We start from the raw sequence: 20315 nt of genomic DNA on the forward strand, positions 1-20315 counted from the left end.
GGAGGTTCTCAATTCGACCCGTATGTTTTTTTTTTTTCTCTATGTTTGTTACGCGATAACTCCGCCAATTATGAACCGATTTGAACAAATCTTTTTTCGGCGTATAGGTAATACCTCAAGGGTGGTCCCATTTAAATTTAATAATAGAAAAAACAACCCCCAAGGGTGGAAAATTGGGGATGAACTTTTTTATACGCAATATCTCCGCCGATTATAAATTCTAATTGGTTTATAATCGGCGGAGATATTGCGTATAAAAAAGTTCATCCCCAATTTTCCACCCTTGGGGGTTGTTTTTTTTATTATTAAATTTAAATGGGACCACCCTTGAGATATTACCTATACGCTGAAAAAAGATTTGTTCAAATCGGTTCATAATTGGCGGAGCTATCGCGTAACAAACATAAAAAAAAAAAAAAAAAAAAAAAAAAAAAAAAAAAAAAAAAAAAAAAAAAAAAAAAAAAAAAAAAACATACGGGTCGAATTGAGAACCTCCTCCTTTTTTTTGAAGTCGGTTGAAAAGGGTGGTTTCATGCGAATTTGAAGAAAATATTTCACCCCCAAGGGTGGAAAATGAACTTTTTTATACGCAATATTTTTAATTTTTAGTTTTTTTTTGTGTTCACGCATTTGAAGTCGGTTTTATTTTTTTTAAAAGTTAGTTATTATTAACGTAATAAAGCGAGGATTGTCTACATAAAATATCTATCGGGCGATAAGGAGTCAAATTGAAGAAAGTTTTGATTGTCTTTGACGTTTTTGATAATCTTTTGGATATTCACAGTCAGAGGGCCAAGCACTATGATATAATCTGTGGACTCTTTGGTACTGTGTAAAGTGAACCTACTGTACAAATCCTACTTACATTGTGATATTACTTATCTTAGAAACGTGTCCATATTCTGAACTGAACCCAGACGTTTTGGAGGGCGAACTTATTACTTTTATTCGCGCTTTTGCCACGTTTTAATCTCAAGTAGTGAAAATTGAATATAATCGTGGCTTTGAGTGCTTACAGTTTTTTTCTTAATTTTTCTTCTAGAAAATTTTTTCAACTTTATTACTTTCCTCGCTTATTTACAACAAACTAGTTTCTGCACGATTGGATTCGCTCTGTCAAAGAAAGTCTTCATCGCTATTAAAAACACTTTATTTTTTATAACAAAATAGTTGACACATTATTATTACGATTGTTGACTACTTTCATGTTCCTAACAAGTGTGACGATTGGTTTTTAGTTTTCCAGTCAGTTACGTTCCTTCGTCACCTATTTATTATATTTTTGAGTTTTTTTTTTATGTCTCCTTCACTATACCCCAATTTATAAAAGTTGGTTCAACCATCAGACAGCTGTTTGCTCAATTTTAAAGAGATCACTATCCTTTATATCTAGACACGCGGCAGCGTGTCAAGCCAAGTTCAAGCAAACGAACTGGCTTATGTTATCGCAACGAAATTAATCAGATGAAAATGAGGAGTACAAACAAAGCGACAAGCAAATGTATAAATAACCTGATAAAGTGTGTACCTACTGATTAGCTGATTTATGAAAAGTTTGTGTATAATTTACGCTAAGGCGGATAATTAAAATATCATTATGGCGCAACTTTAACTAAACTATATTCAAGATTTTACATCTCTGGTACTTGCGACTTGTTGAGATTTCAAAGTTTTGTGAACTTTCGCTTAGTTTTCTACCTAGTTGTTTTACTAATACTACTTTACTTATTTATTGTGAGACTGTACGTACATACTATGATACGCAAGAAGTTTATGTGTGTGATGAGGCTTGTAATATATCCATAAATCATAAATCAATCTGGGAATCGTCTTTTGCTAGGCATCTTGTGGTAGGTATCACTAATTTACAAATCCACTGTTTTCCTCAATGAACTGTTAAACTTTTATTCTAAGCTTTCCTTAATCCTTTACTTATTATCGACGTATGTATTGATCGTAACGGGTTATGTAAACTATACTTCTCTTATTAAACAATAAGTATACGATCTTAAACCTACATGGCATTATAGTTTTCCTTAAGATTGTTTTACATACAAGCGGATATAATTAAGTCTTTTTATCACGTAACGTCAACTCTTGTATCGCTTTACCAACCTAAAGAACTTGTAATAATTAAACTTAAACAGAAGTTCATTATAAAACTTTCATAATGGTTATTTCAGTTCCGACCACTTAAATGTTCAAATAATTTTATAAAAATACAATAGGTATGTACTTAGTCTTAAGTAGAGACAAAATACAAGAGACTACTCTTCTACTTTTGCGATGTTTTAGAAACAACCCAAAGTCAAGTCTTCATTGAGTAGAACGTTAAAAGTTATTACATCTTAATTATCTTAACTATAATTAGAATCTCGCTGAAACATTTCTACAGCAACTAATTACTTCGAAGAGTATAATCTGATGAGAACTTTTTGTCGTTAAATTTTCGAATTTCTTTAGTCTTTCTTGATATTGTTAGTGTAACTTTTACTTGAAAGAAAAGCAAGAATAACTTTATTTGGCACACAATAAAAATAATAATAATATGTGTAAAAAAACTCATTATAATTAAAATTATTATAGCCACGATGCTGGTTTCCAGCAAGGGCCTGAAAGAATCATCTTGATATTTTCGATACAATCTCGATATCATATCGATATATTATGTTTGTGTTCAGTCCATATGTTTAAGGTCAATTTTTATCATATGCAATCAGGTCAAGCATCCGATACGGCATTGTCGAGAAATTACATGTAAATTATTATCTTGCGATATCCTCTTAAGGCGGTGCGAGTAGGGTTGCCAGGTCAAAAACAAAAGCCGGACTCGGTGTTTTATTTGGCCGGACATTTTTTACCCTAAAATTCGGACACACCTTTTTTAATACCTAATCATAGCTTTTTAAAAGCTCTAATATTTTCTAAAAGGTGAAAAATATTTAATATAAATAATTATTTAAAAAAAAACCTACTTATGACTACTTGTGCGCTCGACTTTCAACTAGTGCGTTAAGTCACATAAAAAGCATAACAAAACACGGACAGGCCGGTCTAGAAAATATTTGGCCGGACACGTCCGTAAAAAGTCAAACATGTCCGGCTAAATCCGGACACCTGCCAACCCTAGGTGCAAGGTAATTTGCTGTGACATGCTCTTTGGAGATCACTTTCATATCTAGTTGATCGGCTAGGCTAGGCGCTTGAAAGGCGTTTCCAATTAACTGGGCTTGAGAGACCTGAAATTGACACTGACCTATTTAATGATGAAAGTTAATTAATAGGTAAAAATAAGTCAGAGGCATGCGATGCAATGAATTTATATTCGTGAGAGGTGAAGATGAATGGATGCAAGTTTGTCACGTCTTCACGCAGAAACGAGATGAATTTTGATGATATAGCACATAATATCTTAATGAAAGTCCACGCGTGCGAAGCAGCCGACAGAAGCTAATCTAGTACATAATATGAACGAATGCCTGACAAAGCGACTCCAAGGAAACGTGCATTAATATAATTAGACTCCTCGATCGTTGTTTACGCATTACTCATTGATAGTTTTCTTTAATTAGTAATAATGTAGTAAACAAGGTCTTCTCTTCTCTAATATTCCATTTATAACAATAATTCAATTAAATAAACTTTCCATCGTCCAATGCAAGATAACGCTCTCAATGATTCTGCATCTAGAATTATAAAAATGCCGGAAAAGTCCTTTCATTATAATTTAATTGTAATAACTTTTAATGAGCAGCCGTTCCGTCCCTCGGTCACCTCGATTTGCGATCCTTAATCAAACATAAAGTTAATGGCGTTGGGACAAAAACTTTTCCTTTTAATTTTCATTACTTGACCTCCCACGCTACTGCACTGCCAACCTGACCATATTCTGAAGAGTCAAAGTCAGCTGCATCGAGTCCATTATTTGTTGTACATAAGAAAGTTCAATTTTGGCGTTGCGTCTGCAGGTCTACTCCGAAACTCTGTTTTCGTAGTTTCGGGTCTATCTGTCACCGTCGCTCATGCTAGAATTTCGCTTTGAGTGAGGGAGTTGGCAACATTCGGAAGATATCGTTTTTCGGTGTAGCCCCGCTGATCACACCGGTCGCTAGTAAAGTGGTCAAGAGAAACAAGACCAATTTTGGTAGCGCCCACGGTATTAATCGGTTGCATTGTGTTGTCGGCGTCTGCGCATGGCGTCTCGCTGACATGCTGCCGACCTCGCGTCGCAGTCACGATATTGCATCGTATTTGGTTATGATCGAGAACTCGGGTGCGGTTATGAAATATTCGATTTTAGGTGCGTCTGTTATGTAGTGTTTTAGGGGGTTATTTTAAGTTGGTGTGTTCGATCTCCTCACGAATAATGAAACTCTTAGAAACGTAAAAAGGTATTAGGAGTTCCTTTTTGGTTGTGCATAAATAAATAATGTGACATAAAATAATTCATTTTGTGCAGAATGCAGATGTAGAGTGCGTGAGTGATGAAAAATCCATTCAATTTTTAATCCAGCGAGGCAAATCCGCGTCATAATACTGGATCCTTTACATAAGATTCTTCACCTCAAACTCTCCCCTCATACCTTTAAAGCCGAAATGAGTGGATATTATTCTAAAAACTCGTCAATATTTTAGTAGTTTATCTATTCTGGTAACACTGATGCAGAAACTGTAATTGCGTTATTTTCACTTATATTTGCATGGATTTAGGCACTCAAGTACTTTTGTTTTCCGCTTTCCTGCCTGTTCGCGATGTTTAAAATATTATAATGGTGCAAAATACTCTTATCGTTGTTTTATGTAAACTTACATCATTATAATATGTAGTCTAGTTACCGATTGCTGATTCTTATAAAACCATTCCATCTAAGGAAGTAATGGTAATGATGCTCTAATTATAATCATTATTCACATTAAACGATTATTCGATATACGTTCGATATTTTCGGTCAGGGAAATGCCCGAAAAAAATTCAGTCGAAGCATAATTTCTTTCAGTGGTACCATTTTTAGATCTAGCTAAAAGTAGCCATAGTCGCTGGAAGACTCCTAGTTCACTTAATAACATATTAGGGACCTCAACGTCTTTTCAAGAACTGCGTCTCCCTAGGGAGACACAAGATAATATATTTGTCTAGACAAAGAAATATTCGTAACAGATTCCATCTCATCATCATCTATTAGGACCCGACAAAGTGATCCGAATCGCATAGTTTTGATTTGTTTAAATATTATAGCTATGCTGATATATAGAAAAGCTTCGAGTCCATTTGGCGTTGCGGTTTACCGATACGATATTTTCCGTATCCAGTGGCGTAAGAATGCTAATGTTTACGGAAACCTATTCGTTAAAACCGTTTTAGTCTGAACCACTAAAGACAATTAGTTTACAATTTCATTATAGGTACGTTTACTGATCTAACCATCTAAAGAGCCATTTGATGATTAACTTTTTAATCTTAGAGCTTTTCTTTTTTTGTAATTTGTAAATCTGTTTGAAATCAACATAGACTTTCTTGAAATAGTAAAAGTAAGTCTTCTGAATTTAGGTAACTTAATATCAAATCAAGGTCTGCCTATTGCTGCTAGAATTTTCTCATCCCCATTATTATTATCGGTATTCGGCACGTGTTTTCACTTAAATACTATTTTCGATTTGTTTACTCACATCTTAAGCTTGGTAATTGTAACAAAACATCTTAACGAGCCGCTTGTTTGTAACATTCCTGAGGAATAGGAAAAACTCATAATTTCACAGCAAATGTAACGATTTAATTAAATTGATTCTACGTATGTGCCCATTGGAGTCTGACGACTGTTGAAAAGACCGCGCTAGCTATTTGTTAATTAATTTCTCAGAAGCATTATTTTACGAGCTATTGATGGATTAATCTAATCAATACTTCGATAGTTCGATGGTCTGGTAGATAGACTCTTGAATCGGTTGGTTTGATTCTCAGGGAATCATTATAACTAAGTGGAGTTATTATATATCATTTTTGACTCGATAAGCTTCATGAGTTTAGGGCATTGGTTATCCTGTCAATAGTGGGCGAAGGGAATACGCAAAGGTTTTAGTGAGGAGAATAGACTTGCCAAGTGGCAGTTGTTATTCGTCAAGGAGTCTATTATAACTTATTGCAGCCCCTACACCAGGTACCTTTGCAAGGCGGTATTTAATCCACGACCTTTCATACTGGTCGCTGGCTGATCGCTATGTAGAGCATTGATTTATTAGTTTCTAGTCATGTTTTTTGTTTGAATATAGCTACTGTTTGTACAATAATAAATTCTAAAATTGAAAATGACTGACTAAATTTTTAAATTAATGAAAACCCTTTTCAAATGGAACAACAGTTTGTTTAGAATCTAATATGTATTCCAGCCAGAGCCAGATTTAAACAGAGGGTTAGTTTACAAAAGCACGTAACTTGTACGTCTTCATTATCTGTTTTCTAATTCTATTGCTAGAATCTGTGGCTAGAATAGATTTAGGCTTACCACAAGATGCCTTGAAGCTATTCGAGCTACATTGTGGTTTAGTAATTTAATTCTACGCCTGAGAAGTAAAATCTGAACCACTCTTCCTACAGAAAATTGGTAAACAATGTCTCTCATACATGATTCAAACAATATAACTTTTATGTAATTTAATAAATGCCCTTATAATTTCTTAATCTGGACGGTACATAACAGTTTAGTATCCTTACGATTATGTTCGTTGACAATGCCATTAATGTGACTTTATTTAATTATTTCAAAGGGTAATGTTCTTTCGCCAATTATGTAGAGCCACTTGAAATCAACATGATCTTTTATTATATCAGTTTCAAATAAACTCTCATTTTTAAATCCTTATTCCGATTTTTAATTGCCTTATCCACATGACGTGTCGATTTCGTTCATCTGGAGAATTAGGTCAAGGTGTGCTAAAATATCGGTATAGTCCTTTAATGGGTACATGCCTTTACGGGTGGGTATACGCTCGCAATCGATGGAAGTGAAAGAAGGCTGCGCCCGCGCCTCGGCGGCTGGCCAGTTGCGAACTCGACGCGTTTGCTCGCGCGCACCGCGTATTGTATAATATTTGTATTACGATATTTACGTGTAATGTTATTATTACAATATTATCTAATATTATTATTTATCATTACAAAAAATAAACCGCCCACTCGTGCTTGCAACATTGATACATTTGTTTTATGATAATTCGGTTTGGTGGTTACATTGTTCGTGATTTACGACTTCCTTCATTGTGTTGTGAAAATAGAAAGTCTTAGAAAATTGCTTTTTCACAAACATTGTGGGTAACGTTTGTGTTCTTGAAAGTGTCTTCTGCGAATGGGGAAGCCTCAGGAGTTCATTATAAGGACCACGTTTTATTTTGTTCACAAGTTGTACAATAAAACATTTTATAATTTTGTTTGCTACGAATTCTGGTTGGTTATGAATTTTAATTAAAAATGCGTAGACAGGTTCCGTTTTGATTATGAAAATTGATTACTCCAAAATTTAGTAACGGACTTTTGAAACTAAATATTTCCAAATTATAATTTTGCTTTCTGTGTAATTTGTGGGTAAATTGTAGTAGGTACTACAGTTCATTTTCTAAAAGCGTCGTTAAAAGTATTCTCCATTGGGTATAGGTTTAATCATGTTAAGTGTAATTGAGCAATGGCATAGATTGGCACTTTTCCTTCGGGTAAAATTTTTTTCCGAGGAAAATATCAAGATTAATATTTGCTTTCGTCTTTTTTATGATGGCGACTTTTTAGTCATTATATTAATGGCAGCTGATAAAGTGTCATAAACTTGTCCTTATTAACAGACATATCAAGTCCTTAAATGTTTTTGAATTTAATTTATTAAACAGAACACAAAGCAGTTCGTTTTTCAACAAAATTGATGTTTCCAAATGTTTTGCCTATCTTCTGCCTACCTCGAACTTCTTTGTACCTACCTGCTTTAATTTCGTCTCTCTTCAGAGATAACCAGAACAGAAATGCTGGAATAAGCGATATTACAGTAGCGTAGTTAAAAGTCCGTAGAAACTACATTAGTCTGTTACTGTCTGTGTAATAGTGACTCTACCAAAGCTGACAGAAATAATGTATTCTTGCAAAAAATGCTGTTATCTCTCCCGGAATAGATAACGCTTACCTTCTGCATTTAAAACAAGCCTTGAACTCTAATTCGGTCGCTTCCGTGACATTTGTCGATGACATTGACGTATACTGTGACTAATGGCGGAAACTCAGGAAGCAAACACCTCTTGCTTTTGCCTTCTAAGGCAAATCAACTTTATGGGGCAAAGGCCTTTGATCCGAGTTAAGCCTGTAAAGGAAATTAGCTGAGTACTTAACGACTTAACATAGATTATTCTGACCGACCAATAGACAATTTAATTGTAGATAAGACTATCAGACTAGTTTTTGCAAAATGGCACCTATTAGCTACATAAAATAAAACAGTGCGTAGAATAATATAACTTCAATGAGATATTTTGCCCAAAAATAATAATTGAGGATTATCTGCTGAAATCTTATTGTGAGTGTTGAAGACTTGTTACTTTTCTTTGATCATAGTGACATCTAGCATTCATCAAAAGAACCCAATCTACCATTATACCAAGAGAAACCTTTTCTATTAATCTTTATCATAAAGGATTTATTATCAATTGATCGAAGGCCTCATCCGTCTGAAATGGGTTTGTCAGACACAAAGAAGTGATAACAATGTCGGTCAAAGTCGTCTCTTTGTTCGTTACATTTTCTTACAAGTTCCATTGTGTTGATTTAATAATGCTATGACTAACGGTTATAAGATACTTGACTATTACAACATGGTTACAACTAGAAGGAGGATTTATGTAATAGATGATTATAATAATTATATGTACACTCAACATCAAATAAACCTCACCTTCCGCGACGCGAACTTTAGAGATTTTCTTCTGACACAATCATGGTGCCCCAACAATATTGGTGTGTAGTGGGGATGCATACGTTTGAAAGTGCTTGTCGCGGGAGGTGCGATTTATTTGATGTCGAGTGTATTTTGCACAATTTAGATTCATTATAACCACAATAGAAGCTCTCATAGGCGACCTATGAATAAGTAATATAGGCTTAGTCAGCATTTATTTGTGTGTCTATGTTCAACCTTTGCCATTCGATTTATGTTAAATTGCTAATGCAATCAATCTTACATATTCTTCACCATACGTGGTATGGAATAAATAATCGTTAAAGTTTGGAACTTGCTTGATGTGGATTCTATTCGATCGAACGTAGCGAAATCGATTTGTCTGTGTCTACGGTTAAAATAGTGTCGCTTTAATCTGGTTTCAGTCGCGTTAGTTATTCAGTAGAGCGGGTTAGGCTGATACCACACTGACTGGAACTTACAGAAAGTTTAGTTTGAAAGCCAAGATTGACGGTAATTTGATCTTTAAGTTTGGTATATTGTTCGATTGCTTATCAGACCGGACAGTAACCACTTAACAAAGTAACCACAAGAAAAGTTTTATTAGTAAGTAGGTACGTGTAATTATCTTTTATTGAAACATGTACTTCTTTAAAACAGTCTTGTTACGTTTGTTTTTTCTTTGTCTATGCCAGCATTTGATGAATTTTTAAGAATGATGGATGTGATCGAAATTATTGAATTCGTTTTGTGAGTTAGAGTTACTGACATCAAATTAATTATTTAATAAAAAGTTAGGACTAGAACGAAGTGTTATTTTACGCCCGTATTCACAAACGATGCTTGCTTAAGTGAAGCAGCAAGCTTTGAATGAGCTCTGTGATTGGTTCGTGTGTCTGTGTCACCCTGTGCGTCCACGCGCACTGTGAGACCTCATAGTAATGTTTGTAAATACGAGTGTTGGACACGTTGCGTTAATTATGTACCCATTTTGATTATTTTTAAACCAATCACAGACTTATGCGTGAATGTAGGTACATAAGTTTGTGTTTCTAAAAACTGGGTTTAGAAACACAAACTTATGTAGTTAGCTTAGCCTAGTATAGCAACAGCCTTACTGTGACCAATTTGCATTGCGGGGGAGGTTGCTCAGGTTACCTAGATCGACATTCTATCTCGCTGCGAAGGTTGTCGTGTACTTAACTATTTTGTGGTTAATCCGGTGCTAGATTAAGTTTGACTGAATTTAGAATAACATTTTGTTAGGTTACCGCATTATTTTGTCTGTGTACAGTCAAATCAAATCAAAATCAAACAGCGTCAAATAGTTCGTGACACCCAAAGTATCAAATAATGTTCGCAACACGTTTGTTACAATTGGAATAAGGTTGTGTTAACTTTTTCGCCACTTTGGGTGTCATGAATTATTTGACTGGATGCGGGCAGCGTAGGACCGTTCATTGTGAAAAATCTTGGGGGAGGCCTTTGTCCAGCAGTGGACGTCATTTGGCTGAAACGAATGAACGAACTATTTGACGCTATACGAGATTTTCTTATTTCAAATTTATTTCAACGCAGCACTCTGTTAGATGATATGTTCTGTCTTTAATTACTTCTTTATAACAAGCTCGACACATCTGTGTCTCTAGAATATGAATTTATCTGTTTGCAAAACGAGCTGTCATGTTTTAATTGACGTTTCGCTAAAAGTAACCCCAAAAAATAAAAATACCGTTTGATTTTCCCCTTTTGAGCGTGAATTTTTTTAAGTACGATTGAGGATTAAAAGTAAAACGTGATTTATGACGTCATAGAAAACGATCGAACTTAATAAATAATGTCGTTAAAGCATATTAAGATAAAAATAATAATTGTGACCTGTTTTAATTGATAGCAATGGGATAATACCATTCAATCAACGTTTGATGTCACTTATCACTTAATTATTTTTGAAATGATATTTCAAAAATTGCATATTTTTCTGAAAGTGACATGAATTGGAAAAGGGAGAAAAGTGAAATAGTCAGTGCGTGACACCGACTCTACTAGACTTACTTACTTTTTTAATCTGTCCTGTTGACAGTTGTTTACTTAACTATTATTTTAATTGTCATCATCATCAGATCCTTTAGTCTCCACATTCAGCTTTCTAATTTACCATACCTAGGCTGTAGAATGTAGGCCAAATGGGTTTGTTTCTACATTCTCAATATTAATTATATTTAATTTAAACTAATGAAACGCTAGCTAATGATGAATAATGTCTAACTATTAGTCTAGACACGTCTTACGTTATGAGCTTTTAGGTATTATAATCTAACAAATGGAAATCAAGAAAATGTGTTTCCCAAAGTGAAATCGTAAAATCTTACTTAAACCAGGGAAAGTGATGTGTCTAGACGTGACTGAACGTTATCCAACGATATAAATCAAAATCTTACGACACAGCGACTTTTCACACATCATTAATTTTCCAAGTTTCAACCGCTAAACATGGAGTCAAATGTTAATAATAGATTTAATTGGAAGATAAGCTCACACTCGATGAATTAGTAAAGTGAAACGTGTATTGCACACGTTTTTATTAAGTCTTTTGTTTATTAAAACTCCATAAAGTAGACAAATTATAATGTTTATTTTATCAATCATTATATATTTTGTGCGTGTGTGAAAACTTCTACTTTTAATGTATAAATAAGATTAGAATTTATCAAGACACGTGTTTTCTATTTAGTCGTAAACAAAGTTAATTTGCTGCCAATCGCCCACTTTTTAAGTTGTTAGCGATGTTCATAATAATAGATTTGATAATAGGTATTTTAAAGTGATACACTTTTTATTAACTGAATTCACTATTACCTATTCTAGAAGTAGATTGTCATTTGGATCTTAGTTAAAGTCTGTTGGCTCATCATCATCATCGATCGATCGCTCAGTATTGTTTTTATTTTAATTTTTCTCGTCAGTGCATCGTTATCTGTCAATATTTCATTGCCGATCGTAAAATTTAATCTTATCATGACTTGACGTTTTCTAGTTATCATTGTTGCAAGCACTTATTGTAAATTGTAATGCATTTCATTTTTTGCCTTCAGAACGCCGATCTAACCATACAGCAATTAAACTAAGTTAATCAGAGGTTAGTCACGAATTCACGATCACCGTCGCAGTTTCTTCGAACGCTCGTATAAGTCGTATAGTATCGTTGACTAGAAATCATAGGATACATTAGTCTATTGCACACGGGAGAAATGACATAGTGGTTATGCTCTTGATTCTTATGTGACATCATAAAATTCATGAGTGAAAACCGTGTGCAACATGCGGATCTACTTCAAGGAGTACAAGATTAAAACGGTGAGTTCAATGTGTAGAGTCTTTTATCTATTTGCTGATCCATTGGAATTAACTTGAAAGGGAGAGTAACACCAATACAAATTATTCTTATTTGGGAGTCCAATGACAGTTCGACACAATGTAATTCGCTGCCTGCTGCTGTCTTTCCGGGCCTTTTAAGGGCGAGAGTGATTAGGCAATTACCATCCTAGACTGCATCTCACTTAACACCAGGTGCGATTGCGGTCAAATACCGGCCTTGTTATCTATAAAAAAGTAAAATTTTCCCCTCGGACAAACTTGACCTTAACTAATTAGGTTGTTATGTTACTAGTAGTCAAGCTGTTACTGTATTTATTTATTTACTGCACACGGGTTGCAGCACCTGCAGTGTTTTCACGAGAGTTACGGAAAGTCAAGTACTAACACTATTTTGTAAGAAACAGCCCTGAAGTTTCCACTTCACGAATTAATTCTGCTCAGATAATGTTATATTAATCGATTTCGCGTTGTTATCAATTAAACCCGATGTCGGTAGTACCAGAAAGTGACTACTTAATAAAATCGATCGAGCAAAAAAGTAGAGCAGTAATGAAACTAATATATCTTGAGATTTATGAGCTCATGTCAATGCTGTGTCTTCAGTTAGAAGTAAATGCATTGTTTGGTTGCCTAAATTGGCAACAGAAGGCTCGTAGACGCTCATTAAGCGTCTTAATGAAGAATTGAATAAGCGAAGACTCAATTTGATTGCTGCATTAGCGTACCTATATTGTGAAAATTAGACTACTACTCCAATTTGGTTATGAAACACAAAAATTAGTGCGGAAACAGATAATATAGTACCCAATTTGATGATAAAAAGGTATCATAAAGGTAACTTGAAGAAGTTTATGCGTGCACGTCGATTTATAAAACACTAGCTTTTGCCTGCGGCTTCTTCGACCGAGATGAATACTGTCCTATATCCTTTCCTAGGACTCATAAGATTAAGTACGGATAAATGCTTAAAATACTGGCTAAATAGGTAAATTTTACTGAATATAATAAGCTTGATACTAAGTAATCCATCTTGCATCTCCTCACCTCACAGACGGGAGTAAATACTAATTCCCCTAGTACCTTGGCTGCTTCACCGATACTGGCTCACAAAGCGGTATAGAGCAATACAAGTTACGCTCTAACTTTGATATTGAGTAGGTTTTGGAGTACGAGATAGTTTGTATGTACTCTACAATAGAACTAGGTTATGTATCTATAGAACAGAACCAAGAGAATTCAGGTTACCTTAACCCATCAAACCCGCAACAATTGATTATTATGTGTCTCGATTCGCGGAGCTTGAAGGGATAAGTCACAAGTACTTAGGCTTGAAATTGCTCTCCGTTTCTCAGAAACACATATATATTTTGTTAATGAACAAAACACAAATAATGTGCTTAAAGTTAAAATTAGTTTTCAAAATTGTAATGAAAGAGAAATTATACAAACTTTTAATCCTAAACAAAGGTTTCCATTCATTATTATTCCACCAGAGTTCACCGTAAACCGTTTAGTGTTGTAAAAAACACATTTCTAGGAGACCTTGGTGAAATGCGACGTTCGCAGCTTCACATACCTACTAGGCACAAGGACAAGTCATGTAGGTCCTTCAAGTAAACAAGGTGCTGCATGTTTTAGTACGTTACAGTCTTACAGTATGTGCCTGACGTATTTGGGGTACTTGGGAATATTTAAATAGCTTGTTAGTTTTCAAGGGCGAAAGGTCTCGTAGGTCCTACAAAACAACCCTCAAAAGCAGATTAAATCTCAATCAGATTATGTCATGTGATTTAGTCTGAATATTGAAATTCATTCATAGCTTGACATTGAATCGAGTCTGAGTCTGTAATATTCACTCAATAAGTGATTGCTTGATAGGTATGTATTATAAAACGGATCTTAAAACTTGATATTGCCTGTCTGTAAAGTCGGGAAAGTTTTCTTCAGGAGAAAACTGAATTTTCTTGAAGCCAAATCTTATTTTATTTAACAAAATGCTGCTCTAGCTTGCTACAAATATTTCGCTCATGTAAAAATTGACACCAAATTATATTACTTCTACAATTTTTGAATACAATCAGGTCTGTGTCTGTGCTGGCTACTGAGAATTTTTTGCTGTATTAAATATCTCGAATTTCTTTTCTATTTTGTTAGTGACATTTACCAATTTATTAAGCGTCCAAGGCTTGATGTTTTTCACTGGTGCAAGCAGAAATAAAAGTAAAGCTTTTTAAAATAATGGAGGGGATCGTGGCTGAAACAGCGGGTGGGGTTAACATCAAGTAGTTAGCTGGAATTGCACAAAGGCTAAAGCGTGACGTCATAGTATAGATCGGAGCACAGTTTACTTGGGAAAAGAAGGCTGAGTCATTTGACAAAGCGATTCTTCCCTAGAACTAAGTGTGACTTACGGATCGGAGCATAATATACTTGGGAAAAGAAAGTTCATTAGGTCCCTCTAATTTTAAATATCTTCTATCCTCGAATTATCGTGAAAATACACCTAAAAATAACCATGAAACGGTTTTTGAACCCGTTGGACGATTGCGAATTAAAGAAATGCGCCTAAACGCGGTGATTTTATGTCAATCTAACTACACAGGCAATGGGACTACTATACTCATTTGTATTGTACAGTATTAGTCTAGCTTAATGCCCGATCAATCTAACGCTCTATTATTGATGCCCCAAGATGTGCTTTGTCTTCGTGATCTCAGTTTGATTTACCATATTAATCCAATGTGGGCACTGGACTATAATCTCTTCATATCAGTCCAATTACTTAGTACCTACCTTGTAGTACTGTACTTACCTTAATCTTGAGTCAAACGTTAACTTCATCCATTTTGTAGACCAAAGTGGCGTGACCAAAGTGACCAAATGCGGGCTAGAGCCCGCACTTTATGTTATTGGTAAAAAACGCGTTGAAATAAAAGCATTAGGTATGGTTTTTATTTAAAGGCGCTCTTTGCGGAAACATCTTGATCTAGACCCAGTTTTTGCTTCGAAAGCTTTTTTGTGGTATTGGGTGCGAATTGCGATTGTTATCTATTTCTCATTTAATACTGTGCAGTGGTTTGTAGAAATAGCTAGTGATTTTCGTTACGATAAACATGAGACGTGTGTGTTTAACCGACTATTATTCCTTTATAATAAGAGCTGTATGTTTCTTTCAATAAATAAATAATATTGATGATTATTTTACGTTTAATAGCTTTGATTTTTATTTCAGGGTTGTAAAGATTTCGATACAGGTATCTATTAACAATAGATTTGCACAACTTTCGATAATAATACCATCGACAGTCTGACGCAGTGCTGACTGCAGACTTATTTATTTTATTTATTTATCAATGTTACAAACAATTTTAATACACAGAATCAAATCACACAAAATATAAGACTTATCTTTAGCAATTAATGTCACATTGTGGAACAAGTAGACTCTCGCGGTGACCAAACTCTTGCGCTGCTTCATTTCAGCATTGACCAACATCATCATCCTTACTCTGTCATTGAGTTATTAGGTACTATGATGCGTCCACACTTGGTGAATGGGCTCGCGCGGCAAACTCGACATCCTGTTCAGTCAAGAGCAGGGTGAGCAGGATGACCAGCGTGCCGCGCGAGCCCGTTCGCCCAGTGTGGACGCACCACTATATTAAGGCCCGATTCGACCAAACTTTTATCCGAGAATAACTCCTGGTATAACTGGCACATTGACAGTTTCAGTATGGGAAATATGTCAAAATTGATCATTCTGAGATTAATATTTACTCTTGTTTAGTCGAAACCACCCTAAGAAGTTTGATAAGAACGTTTAAAAATAATTAACCCTTTGTCTTCCAGCGCACAGCTCCAGAATGCACGCCGCCGTGCCGACGCGCGCAGCCGTCGCCGCGCACGACCAGCACGCCGAATCATGCGCAGCCTGTCGTCGCCAACGTCTCCACTGGTAAGTAGACAGAATTATTTCATCATCAGCCGGGCTAGGATGCGCGCCGTGATATAGGTACTTTATCGACGTCAAAATGTATGGGAAAAATCGATAAAATGGCGTGATAACCGATAATCGAGGCGCGCATCCTAGGCTTACATATCATTTAGTCTCCATTGCAGTAGCACGACCATCTAATTCACCACAGGCAATAGACGTGTTTTGGAGGAATCTTAAATATTATAGATTGTTTCATCCACGAAGACCCGCCCCACCATTCTTCCGCTAATGTTGAGTGACTTGAGTGTTATTGGTACACGCTAAAATATCCATGAGTGCACACGCACTACAATTTCGCTCGCTCGGGTTGCTCGGATCAAACTCCCCGCAGCCCGCGCTTTCCTCTACCAAAAGTTGATGGGGCGCGTCTTCTTAAATACTGTACTTATCTTTAAAATGATTTGTTTACACAAATCACTAGTCGGCGTGGAATTGAACCAGCACGGTTTCTTGGATCTCGAATCAGCTGTCTGACGCTGACACCGTTGGGCTGTTGTCCCCCAGTAATATCGTTTTATACATTACGTAAATGTAAACAAACACACACTTTTCCATATAAATTTTAAATAACAGGGTTTTATTTATTTATTTAATTAATTAAAATGCAAGTGAGCTTACAGATATATCCAAAGCGCTCACATTGCCAATTTGAAATTAGTTTGAGGTTTTTTGGAGGTGTTCCACCTATAGTGTTTTTTATTTGTGTACTAAGTACGTAGGCACCCTTTCTGATCAAGCAGAGTTTCCTTACATCTTGTACCTACCTATGTATGAATTTATTGGATCTTGACTACAATATCACCCGAACGGTGCAGGTGCGGTCTATGATAGAGCGAGCTTGCTTGAAGTACTTACTTAACTTTAACTTACATAACTGAGCATAATATGTAAATCAGTATATAGTGACCCAACTTAAGCTTCCAACATTAAAAACATTTGTTTACAGTTTGAAAAGTGTCAACACGCAGGAAAAGTACGTCTTGTTTACGCAAATTACTTATTATGAAAATAAATAGCGCTTAATTGATTTTGTGGGGAGGGCTGAAATATAAATAATGTTGCAAACGCTTTAGTAACGGGATAACTGGTTGAAATTTACAGTTTTATCGCGGAACAGTATAACCTGAATCATGACTCAATATTGGACATTTAATCAACATTATGGCCTTTAGCGGAGAATCTTGGAATCTTTTGATGGCTTATTACTTACAAATAACTCCTCTATATTTTCTACTATGTTCTTCATTGCGGGTCCAATGAAAAACTTTCCCCTGGGACAAACTAGACCTTCACTGGTTTGGTTTTTATTGGCGGTCAAGCTGTAGATCCTGGCTACATGGGAGTTGCAGCTGTGGGAACGAGAGATGGAAATACTCCCGTTACAAATAATATTATTCTACCTTTATTTGGTAACTTATGTTCTATTTTTACGCCCTATTTGAGTCACCTATATTGTTCCTCTTACGTAAAGGGACACCTGTGATTATATTGGCAGCGGCCACCTAACCTTGCTCCGAACACTATTTAAAGGGCAAACTTGTTTTGGTATTCATTCATGCTGAATTCGGGTACGGTCAGCAGAAAAATAGAGACATTATTTATGTCTATAACCATGGTTTTGCTGTGATTAATTTAGTAATTCTTACAAATCCTAAATCTACTAATGGTTTTTGAGCATTGACTTATTATTATAATAATCTTTGAATTACTTCGCTTGATGTCCGGTAATTTTATAAAGAAGCCTTACAAACTAATCTCTTTGCCTCCAATTTTTTTCTCCGTACCTAACATATAAAACTGAAAGTTCAAGCTCGTATTTCGTAATACGCCCACACTCCAGTAACTCGATACACGATATAGTCCGCCCTAGTTTTTTGAAACATGTGCGAAATATTTTGCGAATGTAATACTAGATGCCTTTAAAACACGATCGGCTGCTTTATTAGAGACTCAAACCGACCACTTTAAAACTACTGGATTCTGACATACCTATTCTATGAAATAATAAGTTTTTTAAGGCTGATTAACTATTGCAAATCCGCGCCCAGTGAAAGAAATGAGTGAAGTTGTTTATGCCTATATGTATTGTGCAACAAATACAAATAACAATAAATTACTGTCAATTAAAGGCAAGTTTTTATTTAGGTCGTCATTCATTAGTTGCACTGTTTGTATTGTTTTCACGTAAAAAAAATGCATTAAATTGTATATCTACAGGTAGCTAGGCAGGCAGTGGGTTACGTGGGGCTCTCCTCGCTAAAAATGAGTTGGCCATTCATTAAAAACCTGAGGAAATGACGACGCTCTCAGAAGCCATTGGGAGCGCGGTATACCACCATCGGCAGTAGCGTCTAGTATTCTAGTATTATCTAGTATTTTAATTTATTTTTTATTGAGATGCCGTTCTAGTTGAATGATATTCTAGTCTAGTATCTCCGCGACCTATTGTGATCGTCACTATTAGATTCAAAGGTTCGACCAAACCAACGCCTGCAGCCTGCGAGCGTTATGGCGATGGCGATCCCACTGATTTCTACTAATCGCCATCGCCATCGCGCTCGCAGACTGTACGCGTTGGTTTCGCTGAACCTTTGCAGTATGGATGTTATGGATATGTAGTTTCGGTTATTGATACGGTTACGGATATAGGAATAATATTATACTGGTTTCGGTTACGGTTTCCGATATTTTTTTATTTCGGATATTTAATCCGAAAGTTTCGGTTTTACAGTTCACCTACGAGTCCTGCATCTAATAGTCCAGATTACACTACTTGTGTCTGTATTGTGCCGCATTAACTGCCTACTTAGCATCGCAGATTGATTAGCAGATAGGCATTAACCTATGCGTGTCGTGTTTTCACTCGCACATGCACCAATTACCCATAATATGCAACGTGAAACTTCACTGACTTAACGTAAAAGTGAAACCGATAAAGTATCTACTCTTCTAAAATGTTTCCAATTTATTTAACGTCAGGAAAAATGTCCAATACAATTTAGGTATTAATTTATTTCATCATAATTCGTGTTCCAGTTGAAGTGTGATTAAAACAATAAGTTTTTACAAACCTGTTTTGTAACGTTACTGGCTGGTATATTGCTGTAGGCAGTTAGTAAATTAAAATTAAACCACTGTTAATAAAACCTAACCTGCCATGTAGTTAAATAGTTTCCTGTTTGGGACGTCCTCGCTAATTTATAGAATATTAAAAATGCTATAAAATACTTTTTCCGTCTAAATACTACTTATTTGAAAGTGAAAGGAAAACAAACTACTCTTAGATACTAAAGTTCATTACACCAAGATATAGTAAAAGTGAAAATAAACTCGGAAAGCTGTCATTCCTATTGCTCATTAACTTCAAAGCTAAATATAACTTCACTCAAAACCACAGTGGTTACGGTCACTTAATGTCAACATAATTGATGGTTAATAATATATAATCAACAACTGTACATTATGTACATATTTTAATTTATCCTTGATTTACACTGCTAACATGAAATAGTTGAAAGACCCAGTTTTATCAATTATTAACAGTTTCCAAATTCTGCACTATTAATAATTTGTGGGTGAGTGTTTCATGTAATAAAATATGACCAAAGAAGCGCTACAAATGTAATGCTTCATCTCACTCATAGAACCCACTTCTATTAGACAAGTGAACGCTAGACCTTATTCAAATGCCCCATTTGTAGGCCACCGGTCTACTCAAGTACCAGGCGAGCATCAAACTGGCGGTCCTCGTAGTATGCATTATAAAAGAGTTCAGGCAGCGGGGACATGAAAATGCTGAAATATTCTCCACACGGCCTCTCGAACTGAGCAAGTAATATGGGGCAAGGTTGTGGAGCTGCTCTTAACTTTGAAGTTTTGCTACCACTTCGCCGTTCTTGCGCCCTGGTGTTTCTCAATTAATTGAAAAATTTATCGGCTTTTAAAGCAAACTCAACGTTTTAATTACAAATTGAAGAGCAAAATCGGAAGTCATTTAAAGTAACCTAACGTATACT

General features: G+C 35.5%; 1 protein-coding gene across 1 annotated transcript in view; it reads left to right on the forward strand.

Moving 5' to 3' along the window:
• The window catches only part of LOC114358692 (uncharacterized), a 211595-nt gene that overhangs the window by 26495 nt on the left and 164785 nt on the right, over nt 1–20315 (forward strand). The window contains exon 4 of the mRNA XM_028312712.1: nt 16152–16257. Within this exon, the coding sequence (XP_028168513.1) occupies nt 16152–16257 (106 nt within the window). The remainder of the gene's footprint in view (nt 1–16151; nt 16258–20315) is intronic.

Source organism: Ostrinia furnacalis, unplaced genomic scaffold (genome assembly GCF_004193835.3).
Source record: "Ostrinia furnacalis isolate ACB-3 unplaced genomic scaffold, ASM419383v2 OfSCF4102, whole genome shotgun sequence".
Lineage (NCBI taxonomy): Eukaryota > Metazoa > Arthropoda > Insecta > Lepidoptera > Crambidae > Ostrinia > Ostrinia furnacalis.